The 12,135-nt window shown below is 41.6% G+C and overlaps 1 protein-coding gene across 6 annotated transcripts in view; it reads right to left on the reverse strand.

The window, feature by feature from the left end:
- Positions 1 to 12,135, reverse strand: part of LOC129040477 (S-adenosyl-L-methionine-dependent tRNA 4-demethylwyosine synthase TYW1) — a 268,106-nt gene that overhangs the window by 45,619 nt on the left and 210,352 nt on the right. For 5 of the 6 annotated variants that reach the window (XM_054495067.2, XM_063668309.1, XM_063668315.1 and 2 more), the window contains one exon: positions 10,022 to 10,132. In XM_054495067.2, the coding sequence (XP_054351042.1) occupies positions 10,022 to 10,132 (111 nt within the window). Of the gene's footprint in view, positions 1 to 10,020; positions 10,133 to 12,135 lie in introns of those variants that run through there. The other variant, XR_010127062.1, reaches the window with a different exon arrangement.

Raw genomic sequence — 12,135 nt, forward strand, 5'->3', positions numbered from 1 at the left:
TGGCCTTTGTGGAATATAAACCACAGCCACCCAGCTTAATTACAATAAACAAGAGAAGCTTCTCAGTTTGCCCAGTGATTTAGAGAATTCATTAAATGGAGTTGGAGCTGAAACTGTGCCCTACAGAGTTAAAGAAACCAATGACTAACAGAAATCTTTGTTTGCAGGATGGCAGTATAAGAAAATAAACAACGTGCTAAAACGCTGAAACTCCCTCTGCTTGTGAGATTAAAAAAACTGGCTGAAATTGGTTGGAACCAACATGGCCAATGGAGTCTGAGTAGAAAGAGCTTGCTGACGTCACAGCCCGAATTTCCACCACATTTCATACTAACTCCCCCGAATTTGCATATGCAATCCACGAGCAAGCATGATGAAACAGACAACTGTGCGTGTCTGAGGACTTTCCAGATCTCCCCTTTCCTTCCACCAATCACTTACTAATCTGAGAATCCAACCCCTAATAAAATCACTGCCTTAAAGCCTGCACAGGAAGACAAATTTGAGCTGGACTTAGTGTCTCTTTATTAGTTGACTTGCAATAAAAAAGCTTTCTTTTTCCCCCCTCAAAAACCCTATGTCAATTAGTATTGGCTTCCAGAGCATCAGGCAGTGAGCCCCTTTTGCTCAGTAACAGAGCTTAAGGTGAATAAAAAAGGCAAATAATGATATGGTTCAAGAAATCATTACGAAAGCATGGCTGAAAAACTGCTAGCCTTACCAAGTGTATAAAAAACATGAAAATGATTTATTGATAAGCATTAGTCATAAAAGTGTACTCTACCTCAATTTAAATGCTGCTTATGTGTGGATTACACAAACAACCATGTATGCAGTAGCTACTTCAAAGGACTTCCTTTTTAATATTTCAAAAGTTAGTTCACTGAATCAGAGTTGCTAGATAAGATCTTGTCTTCGCGAGAACAGCTTTTGAAAATATTTTAATATTTTATAACTCAGCAAAAATAGCCATGAAACACTGAGGGGAGATTTAGTTTGGGAATGGAATGAGAGAATGCCTGCTGCGGTTCATTATCATGACCACCATTCCTTACGACTCTATGACGCTTTATGGTATTTTCACATAAAAGTTCTCATTTTTGCCAGATAAAACCCTTTGAGGAGGCGAAGCACGGTGGCTCATGCCTGTAATCCCAGCTCTTTGGGAGGCTGAGGCGGGCAGATCACTTGAGGTCAGGAATTCGAGACCAGCCTTGCCGACATGGTGAAACCCTGTCTCTATTAAAAATACAAAAATTGGCTGGGCATGGTGGTGCCCACCTGTAATCCCAGCTACTTGGGAGGCTGAGGCAGGAGAATCGCTCGAACCTGGTAGGCGGAGATTGCAGCGAGCTGAGATCGCGCCTCTCCACTCCAGCCTGGGCAACAGAGCGAGACTCTGTCTCAAAACAAAACAAAACAAAAACCAAACAACAACAACAAAACCCTCTGAGGGAAGCAGTCCTGGCTAACTTCCTGAGTCAACCGCAGAGCCAGAGCCTGCACCATGACAGAAATGCTCTGGGCAGAAAACGGTCTTGGTGACTTAGACTGGGGGTCACCTCAGTGACCCCGAGCTCTCATTCAGGTGCCCAATGGCTCTGTCTGGTTTTCTCTCTGCTGCGACTGCCCCACTTCATCCTACCCTCTAGCCTACTGATGGCTTGCCCTGACTTTATTCCTGTGCACAGAATTATCGAAAAAACTTTCCCTTCATATCACAGCTGTCTTCCACCTTCTCATCCACTCTCACCCTCACCCTCACCCTCACCCCCAACTCCATTTATCAGAAGCAGCAAGTTCTTCACCCAAAACTCTGAATAAAGAACAGTCTGAAGAAAATAGATGGGTACAGCGTGGCGATGGAAAAGCCAAGTCACTCACACCAGAATCTGCAGGCTGAGGAGTGACAAGCAGACCCCAAGAATGTTCGTGAAGAACAGGATCATTCATGCATCTTTGAGTTTGCAGTGAAAAGCATAACCCACACTTCTATAACCTGGTGGCTTTTGGACCCACCCCACTGCCCTAGGAGATAGGGGCTGCTCTACTGTGGCTAGCTGAGCCTTCAAACCTCATGCTGAAATGTGATCCCCAGTGTTGGGGGTGGAGCCCAATGGGAGGTGTTTGGGTCACAAGGGCAGTGTCCATCTGTCTGACTCTCTGTCCGTCCGTATGTCTCTCTCTCTTTCTCTGCCTTCTGCCATGATTGAAAGCAGCCTGTGGCCCTTACCACAAGCAGCTGTTGGCACCATGCTTCTTGTAGAGCCTGCAGAACCATGAGCCAAATAAACCTCCTTTCTTTATAAATTACACAGCCTCAGGTATTCCTTTATAGTGATGCAAACAGACTAAGACGGGGCCATAAAGTCTTCCTCACTGGCTGCTTGGAGAGTTTGCCTTGGGATTCATGGTCTGTGGGAAGAGCAGTATTTTGCTGGTTTGACTATTTGATATTCTAATTAAACCAACTGGGTGTCAAAAGACTCCTAATACTGTTTTTGTCCCCTATAGTTTGATGAGAAAAGAAATAATGACTTTATGATTTTTTTTCCCCACAATATACCCCAAATACTTCATTCCTTTATCCTAAAAATGCTTCAATAACTCCCCTTTAAACCAACCCAAGCTTCTCACCACGGCATGAGGCCTTCCTCACCTGCCTCTGTAACTTGCGCTAACAATGGACCATCAGCCATTGAAGCCCCCGTCTTTGGCCATATGCACAAGTAACTCTAGAGCTGGACTGCCCACTCAGCATCCTGTCTGCACCTGGCTAAACCGACCCATCATTTCTTTAACCTCCATTCAGGAACCTCTACGCTATCTGACCCTGATCTTATCACATCCTGTGCAGTTATCTGTTACCAGGTAACTGGTATAAAGAAGTGTCAAAACTCTGAGCCCTTTGAGGGCAGGGGCTGTGCCTTGCTCTTCTTGGCACCCCAAATCCATCTATGCTAAATGAACGAAAAATCAAGTCAGACATTCTCCTATGACATTAAACTCCACAACTCTTCTCTAATCTAATACAAAATTTCATTCACATGACTCAGGAGTTTTCTACTCTGTAACAGTTATGAACCAGCTGATAAACGCTGGTTAGGGACTGCTACGTACAAGAAAAACTGACAGTATTCCTCACCTTTGTGGGAGAGAGTGAGGCTATGCTAAGACAATCATTTGCAGGGTGCATTCTGCAAGGATTGAGCACTACACACAGCTAGTCAACAATAAGTAGTTTTAAATCATTTGACAACAAATAATTACTGAGCACGTCCTATTCTCAAGGTGTAAAGCTAGGCAGAGAACACACAGACAGTATTTCATTTACAAATGGATTGTGTTACAAAAATTTTCAGCAAGACAGATGGTTGTAACATGAAACCTTTTCACAAGCAAGCAAGCAAATAATGACAAGGAAGATTCTTAGGCTAGCAAATAAAGGCCTCTTTAAGCCTAATGAAGCTAAAATACATGCTAATTTACAAGGAATATAGCAGAAAAATATTTTACAAGACTGGTAAAGAAAGAAAAGAGGAAATCGATATGATAAAGCAATAGCCTCTATTGATTTCATTTAAATAAATGTGCTTAATGGAAAGTGATCTAAAAACTTACTGAATCTGGGCATACATTACCCCATTGAATTCTCAAAACAAACTTATTAAAGAGATATTCTTATTCTAATTTTAATATTGACAGAATTTAGGCTCAAGGAGGATGAATAACCTGTCCTAGGCTACATTGGCACGTTTTAGATAGGTATCAAAACTGGGCACTGCCTCTCGCCCCACATGGGACTCTAGTAAGCGCAGACTATGGGAGACCCCAGATCTGACACGCACACATGCACACGCAGACACACACAAACACACACAACACACATACACATACCACACACGCATGCACACAACACACACATGAACACAAACACACATACATCACACACAAGTGCACACACACCACACACATGCACACACACAAAACACACATGCACAACACACACCGCACACATGCACACACACCACACACATAAACACACCACACACTCACACACGTCAGGGAGAAAAGATGCCGAGGGCATGCCTGGCCATGACGCCACTCCCACATTTACAGTCGCCCTTCCTGACCCAAGGGTTGTTCACGCTACCACCTCTAAGACCAAAGTTCAGGTGACTTTTCCTTTGACTCACAGAAGAGAAACTGCACACAGGGTAGGTAGAAAAAGGAAGGCAGAGTTTCCTAAATCCAATTAGGTTAGTGCTACAAGCAAAATGAGAACAAGAAGTTGAACGGGGTGATACATACATGTTAGAAACCTTCCTCAAACTGGATTTAGAAATTTGTCAACAATTCAGTACAGTACTCCGAATGCACACACATACGCATACGTGTGTGTTTCCATTTTAAAGTCAAAGAACTTAATAACAAAAAGATAAGCAACTCAATTGAAATACAAAGGGTATGAACAGCATTGTGTCTGCATCTGCAGGGAGCTCCAGGCATATCTGTGAATCTAGGGCCAATTTGTATTATTGATTTCACATCTTGGGGGCATTTATATGACCTTGAGGTACCATAATACTAAATTTGAATTCCAAGGCCATTTGAGGGTAAGGCCCTGGAGAGACTTTTCCTTTTTACCAAGCGCACAGGTACGGAACAAGCCTTCCAAGTGTTACTGTGTCCGTGGGTAAGTTTTTCCCTAATCCATCCTTTCATTGAAGGTGAAAGGGCCTACTCTTCTGTCCTTTAAACCCGAGTCCTGTCTACTAGGACCATGGAGTACTTCCAGAATGGTCTCTTTTCTTCTAGCTCCAAGAGTGTCTCCCTTACAGCCCTGACAGATATGTACCTTCCCAAACATATGGTTTTCATAACAGATTCACTTCTAAGTGTTAATCCTTAGAGAGGTTTGAGGTTATAGCCTAACATATTGCTAGTTCTTATCAAATGTTTTATGGAGAGGTCTTATTATTATTATTGTTGTTGTTATTTATTAATTTTTTTTGAGACAGAGTCTTGCTCTTTTGACCAGGCTGGAGTACAGTGGCACGATCTCAGCTCACTGGAGCCTCTGCCTGCTGGGTTCAAGTGATTCTCCTGCCTCAGCCTGCCGAGTAGCTGGGATTATAGGCACCTGCCACCACGCCCAGCTAATTTTTGTATTTTTAGTAGAGACAGGGTTTCACCATGTGGCCAGGCTGGTCTCGAACTCCTGACCTCAAGTGATCTGCCTGACTCGGCCTCCCAAAGTGCTGGGATTACAGGCATGAGCCACCAGGCCCAGCCAATGATTTTAAAAACTCCTCTATTTTAGAAATTGTTAACTTTAATTAATAAGACAACAACAACAAAAAGATGTATTTTCAGACATTCTGCAGTTTAATCCTATTGAACAGGAAAAGCATGCCTTCTCCATTTGCTGATTTCATTTGTCTTTTGAATTACAAACCAATGCATGCTCATTGTAATAATCCACACAATACATAATTACAAAAAGTAAAATTAATAAACCTTTCCCTCCCCTTCTCCCAAATAGGTCACTGTTAACAATCTGACAGATATCCTTCCATACTTTTCTTACATAAATACATCTGAACATACAACATTGAAAATGTAATCAAGGATTTAAAATGAAAATTTAAATTAAAAAATGGAATTGCATAATAAATATTATTCTAGAATTTGTTTTGCCTCTTAGTAGCAGTATGCTATATTCTGTAAAGATCCCTTTTGCGACTACAGCATCAAAGGAAGAATCTCATTAACTTGCTGGACAAATGACAGGTAAGTTAACAAAGCATGAGACTAACCTCCAATGACCAGGCATTTGACATTCATTGCAGGACATTTCTCCCTGGGGTCTTTTATGAAAGATGTGACATGACTGAATGTGCCTCCCTCTGATGTAACATGAACTGTTATTTATTGCATTATATTTTATCATCGAAATATTTATTTTAAGCCAGGCACGGTGGCTCACGCCTGTAATCCCAACACTTTGGGAGGCCAAGGCGGGTGGATCACCTGAGCTCAGGAGTTCAAGACCAGCCTGGGCAACATGGCAAGACCGTGTCTCTATAAAAAGTACAAAAATTGGCCAAGTGTGGTGGTGTACACCTGTAATCCCAGCTATTTGGGTGGCGGAGGCATAAGAATTGCTTGAACCCGGGAGGCAGAGGTTGCAGTGAACCGAGATTGTGCCACTGCACTCCAGCCTGGGAGACAGAGTAAGACCCTGTCTCAAAAAAAAAAAAAAAATTTAATTGTGGTTATACATTTCTCCAAGAGTTTTCAATTATAAAATCTCTCAGAGTAGGTCATTTTACTTTTATAGATTTTTGCCTATTTTCAATAAAACGTTCATTTCCCAAATAGCACATTCATATAAAATTTTTCATCTCCAGAGCTTTAACAAGGCCTATCACATGGAGAGAGCTCAAAAATATTGTTGAATGCAAGGACAAAATAGTAAAATGGAAATTTTGAAAGAAAACTTTGTTGTTAATAGCATCTTAGCTAGGCTGGGTGCAGTGGCTCATGTCTGTAATCCCAGCACTTTGGGAGGCTAATGTAGGAGGACTGCTTGAGGCCAGGAGTTCAAGACCAGCCTAGGCAACATAGTGAGACCCCATTTCTATAAATACAAAAATGTTTTAAATTAGCCAGGTGTGGTGGTGTGCGTCTGTCGTCCAGCTAGCTACTTGGGAGGCTGAGGTGGGAGGATCGCTTGAGCCCAGGAGCTGGAGGCTGCTGCGAGCCATGATTGCACCACTGCACTCCAGTCTGAGCAACCGAGCAAGACTGTCTCAGAAAAACAAAACAAAACAAAACAAAACATCTCAGCTATAGACAGAAGGCTTTATCTATTTCCTAGTGATGTTCATAGTTTGGTGAACCAAATAATACCCATCAGAGAATTACACTATTTACCAAGTAGCTGTCTTTCTTTAAAAAATAATGTTGACTGATTTTTTTCAGATTTAAAATACCTATTCTTTACAGAAAAACATGACTGCGAAAGTAAGAAAGGAGGGGGGAGAGGTGGGGCGGGGAGGAAGAAAGGAAGGAAATGAAAAAAGGGGAGATCCAGCCAAGCTGCTTTATTATAATAGAGGTTTTACTGCAACATAATTTGAGGCAGCATTCTTTAATAGCTAAATCATAAATTAAAACACCACTAATCTCTGATGTTGGCAAGGTTTGCTTAAGCTGATACATATATTTTCAGCTGCAGTTTGTATCTTTGCATCATTAGAGCTCCTGCCAAGAGTAGCCTTTTGAAATTAAGTGCAATTTTAAGAGTGTCTTCAGCCTGACCAGAGATAAAATGTTATGTACTCAGACAGCAGTATTTCATCTGTTCCCACCTCCCCACCCCTCTAGAGTAACACCAAAAGCTAAACTCACCAAAAGACAGCTGTAAAACCTCTGATATGACACAGAGAGGGTTCAGTTTCAAAGCCATAAACGGAAATGAGCAGAGTTGGTTTTCCCAGACAGGGTACATTTTCTCATCACTTCTCTTGTCTTGTGGACTCTTAGTTGCCCAAAAAAGCCATTACTTCCAATCATTATTTCTAGCCCTATCTTATTCCTGAAACTTTGAGCTTATAAAACCTATGATCTATTTAAACTTCTACTTGGATATTTAAAAGATATCTCAAATTTAATGTGGCCAACAGGGAGCTCAAAATTTCTCCCCAAATATGTCCCCTTTTCCCTCCTGGTTTCCTGTATCTCAGCAAACAGTTTCGCCATCCACGCAATGGCTTAAGCCAAAAATCCAGGTGCTATTCTTGATTCTTTTTTCTTTCAGCCCGTACCTATAATGTAGCAAAATGTTTTATTGGTTCTACTTCCAAAATGAATCCTAAATGCACCCACTGCTCTCCAGCCCTAGTCCCACTGACCTTCCCCAAACCGTCTCTTGCTTGGACTAACCACTCACTTTGTGACTGTTGTGCCTACTCTACTGCCCTCTATAACCAAGCCATGCTGCAGCAGTGGGGTGATCTTTTAAAATCACAAATCAGATTGCATCTCTCCCCAGCTTCAACGTCCTTTCCTAGTGCACCTATATTTAAAAAGATTACCATCAAACTTAGTTTAAAATCCAATCCCCTTATCTTTGCTTGAAAGGCCTCATAAAAGCTGCCCCAGCCCACTGTTCTGATTCATCCTGTGCCACTGCCAACCTCAGCCACTCCACTAGGATAGCACAGGACCTCCATGCACTAGTACCGCCTGCCTGGAACGCCCTTACCCCTGGCTTCGGCTTACTATTTACGTATCAGTTTTTAAAATGTCATCTCAGGCCCGGCGCAGTAGCTCTAACCCTGTAATCTCAGCACTTTGGGAGGCTGAGGTGGGTGGATCACTCGAGGTCAGGAGTTCGAGACCAGCCTGGCCAACAGGGTGAAACCCCGTCTCTACTAAAAATAGAAAAATTAGCCAGGTGCGGTAGTGGGCAGCTATAGCACCAGCTACTTGGGAGGCTGAGGGAGGAGAAGCGCTTGAACCCAGGAGGTGGAGGTTTCAGTGAGCCAAGATCACGCCACTGTTCTCCAGCCTGGGTGACAGAGCGAGACTTCATCTCAAAAAACAATAAAATATAATATAATGAAATAAAATAAAATAAAATGTCATCTCAGAAAAGCTTCCCTAAAATAGTCAACCACCATACCTAGTAAAATAATATATGCATTTACCCTTTGACCCAGCAATACACTCATCGGAATCTATCCCAAAGAAACACTTGCAAAAATATGAGAGGCAAGCAGACATTATGTGACTCCTGACTGGAGTATACAAGACCACCAGTGAAATATTCCTGAAATACAAACAAACCCACACACACATGCACCCCTGAATTTAATCAATCTTCTCTTGATCTCACAATCCACAGGATGCACAGGAACATGCAATCAACAAAACCTAAAATATAAACATAGGGCATCAGCCAAGATGCATCATCCATTTTCTACAGCAAAGTGATTTCTAAGAGGAAAAACAAAACACATGGAAGAGGAAATTAAAATTTTTAGTTGAAAATTTTTAGGTATGAGCCCAGCACTCTGAATAACTGTTTCAAAAGAATACACATCAGCCGGGCACAGTGGCTCACACCTATGATCCCAGCACTTTGAGAGGCCGAGGCAGGAGGGTCGCTTGAGGCCAGGAGTTTGAGACCAGCCTGGGCAAAACAGTGAGACCTTCTCTCTACAAAAAATAGCCAGGCATAGTGGCGTGCACCTCTAGTCCCAGCTACTCAGGAGGCTGAGGCAGGAGGACTGCTGGAGCCCAAGAGTTGGAGGCTGCAGTAAGCTACGATCACAGCACTGCACTCCAACCTGGGTGACAGGGCGAGTCCTTGTCATAAAACAAAATAAAAAATAAAAATAAAAATAAATAAATAAATAAATAAAATAAAATAATTAAAATAAAATAAAATATGAAATAAAGTAAATAAAATAAGAGTAGATATCTTTTAGGAATATATGCTGAAATAATTCTGGGTAAATGATATAATTTTGGTGGTTTGCTTTAAAATAATCTGGGCGAAGAGCAGAGAAAATGGGTAAAGGTATAATTGAAACAACTCTGGGTCATGAGTTGATCATTTTTGAAGGTGAGTGATAGGTGGATGGGAGTTCATTAGACCAATCTCTCTACTTCCGTATATGTCTGAAATAAAGGTTTATGTAAAAGCCAACCAATTACTCACCACCACACTATTTTATTTCTCAGCATATTCATGTCACTACATGGTTTTTAATGACTCATTTTGTGTCGACTGTCCATCCTCCCACTAAAATACTAGCTTTATAAGAGCAAGAGCTTGGTCTTCTTGACTGCTATTATCCCCAAGGCCTAGAACAATTCCAGGTTCTTGATGAATATCGATCACGAAATGAATACATCAATAAAATTCCTGGGACCTCTAGAGTTTTACAAGGTTTTAACTCCACGATGGCCAACAAAGCACCACGATTCTTTGTCAGCAGGGGCTTACCTTCACTTCGATGAAGTCAGGATTCCCCAGGGACACGAGCTGCGCGTAGGCCTGGAGCTCGTCCACGTTCCATGCTTTCACGAGCGTCAGTCTGTAGACAGTTCGTTGTTGCTAAAACAAAGGAAAAGCCAACTTCGTTGTTATCTTGGTGGATGTCACCTCTTAACCTAGAGGGTTTCTCAAGCTTTTTCAACCCAGAGAACCCAGGGCAGGCAAAACTCATCATGAACTTTTGTAAACTGAAGCTATATTTTGAGGAAAGATGAAACAAAAATAAACACTATGATTCTAACATGCCTCATGGAAGGCACATGAGATACTGAGATATTTCTTTTCTCTGCCCCACAACATTTAACACTATGCCAGGCACCCAAAGGTTTCTTGACACAGACACACTGAATTACATTTAGTAAGGAATGATAAACTGACCAAACAGTGTTAGGCTATAAAAAATTAATTCAAATACCCTCTAGGCTTTCAGGTAATAATCACCGAAGCTGTTAGTGACAAGAATTGTTAGTAAGTCCTGTCTTCTTTCCTACTCCCTCATTATTTAATGATCTCTTGGCATTTCTTGCTGGCAGAAAAGGCACATGGATGGATTGTCAATGTTGCTATTTGTGTGCCATATAACCACAAGAGGAACTGGCTTTCTTTCTTTTCTTCTTTATTTTTTTAGAGACAGGGTCTCGACCTGTTGTCCAGGCTGGAGTGCAGTGGTACAATCATAACTCACCACAGTCTCAATCTCCTGGACTCAAGTGATCCTCCTGCCTCAGCTTCCCAAGTAGCTGGGACTACAGGCACACGTCATCATGCCTGGCTAAGTTCAAAAATTTTTTTAGAGATGGGGTCCTTGCTATGTTATCCAGGCTGGTCTCGAACTCTCGGCCTTAAGTGACCCTCATGCCTGAGGCTTCCAAAGGGCTGGGATTATAGGCGCACACCACTGAGCCAAGCTAGATTTCTGAAAATGTAATTAGACAATAGGCATTAAAGCCTTTAAAAAGCTTACACTCTGACTTTGTAGCTCCCTTTTAGAACCCAAAACAAATGATTAAAAATTTAAAAAATCTCAGGACAACATTATTAATAATGGCTTAAGGTTGGGCGTGGTGGCTCACGCCTGTAATCTCAGCACTTTGGGAGGCCAAGGCGGGGGGATCACCTGAGGTAAGGAGTTTGAGACCAGCCTGGCCAACATGGTGACACCCCATCTCTACTAAAAATACAAAAATGAGCCAGGCGTGGCGGCGTGCACCTGTAATCCCAGCTACTCAGGAGGCTGAGGCAGGAGAATCGATTGAACCTGGGAGGTGGAGGTTGCAGTGAGCTGAGATCACGGCACTGCATTGAGACAGAGCAAGACTCTGTCTCAAAATAAATAAATAAATAAATAAATAAAAATAAGAAGAAGAATGGCTTAAAATCTAAAGTGAGACCCACCCCTTGAGTAGGTATAGGACCTGTGACTTGCCTATAACCAACAGACTATGGCAAAGGTGATGGGATGTATGTGGTTCCATGTACATGACTACATGCATCTGTAGCAAATGCCCAGGTAACACTCAGGCTGCCAGCCCTCAAACCACACCTTAAGTAGCAATGCTCAAAATACTCAAGAAAAAAAATACAAAGTAAAGTAAAAGGGATGCACAAAATGATACCAATCTTATTACTTTAGTCTATGTTTGATAACTTCCAACATTAATAAAAAAGAAGAAACACTGGACATCTTCATTGAAGAAAACTAAGATATCGTTAATAAGGAATATTAGGCAGCCACACCAGAAATTAATGTTTTCCAAGCATATTTACTCATGTGTACTCAAAAGTTCCTTCTAAAATGCAGTATATCATGCAAGGAAAGACAGAAATCTTCCAGATTCCCTTTATATGCTTATAATTCAGAAATCTACCAGATTCCCTTTACATACTCATAATTCTTCCAACGCCAAAAGCTAACAAAAATAGTAGAAAACTGCAGACCAATCTCACTCATACTTATATATGTAAAAATCTTATAGAAATTTTAGCAAGTAAAATTCAGCATTTTGTTAAAAATTCCGGGAATGCAAAAACAATTCAGTATTAGGCTATACAGTAATACAATT

The sequence above is a fragment of the Pongo pygmaeus genome, chromosome 6 (genome assembly GCF_028885625.2).
Source record: "Pongo pygmaeus isolate AG05252 chromosome 6, NHGRI_mPonPyg2-v2.0_pri, whole genome shotgun sequence".
NCBI classification, from domain to species: domain Eukaryota; kingdom Metazoa; phylum Chordata; class Mammalia; order Primates; family Hominidae; genus Pongo; species Pongo pygmaeus.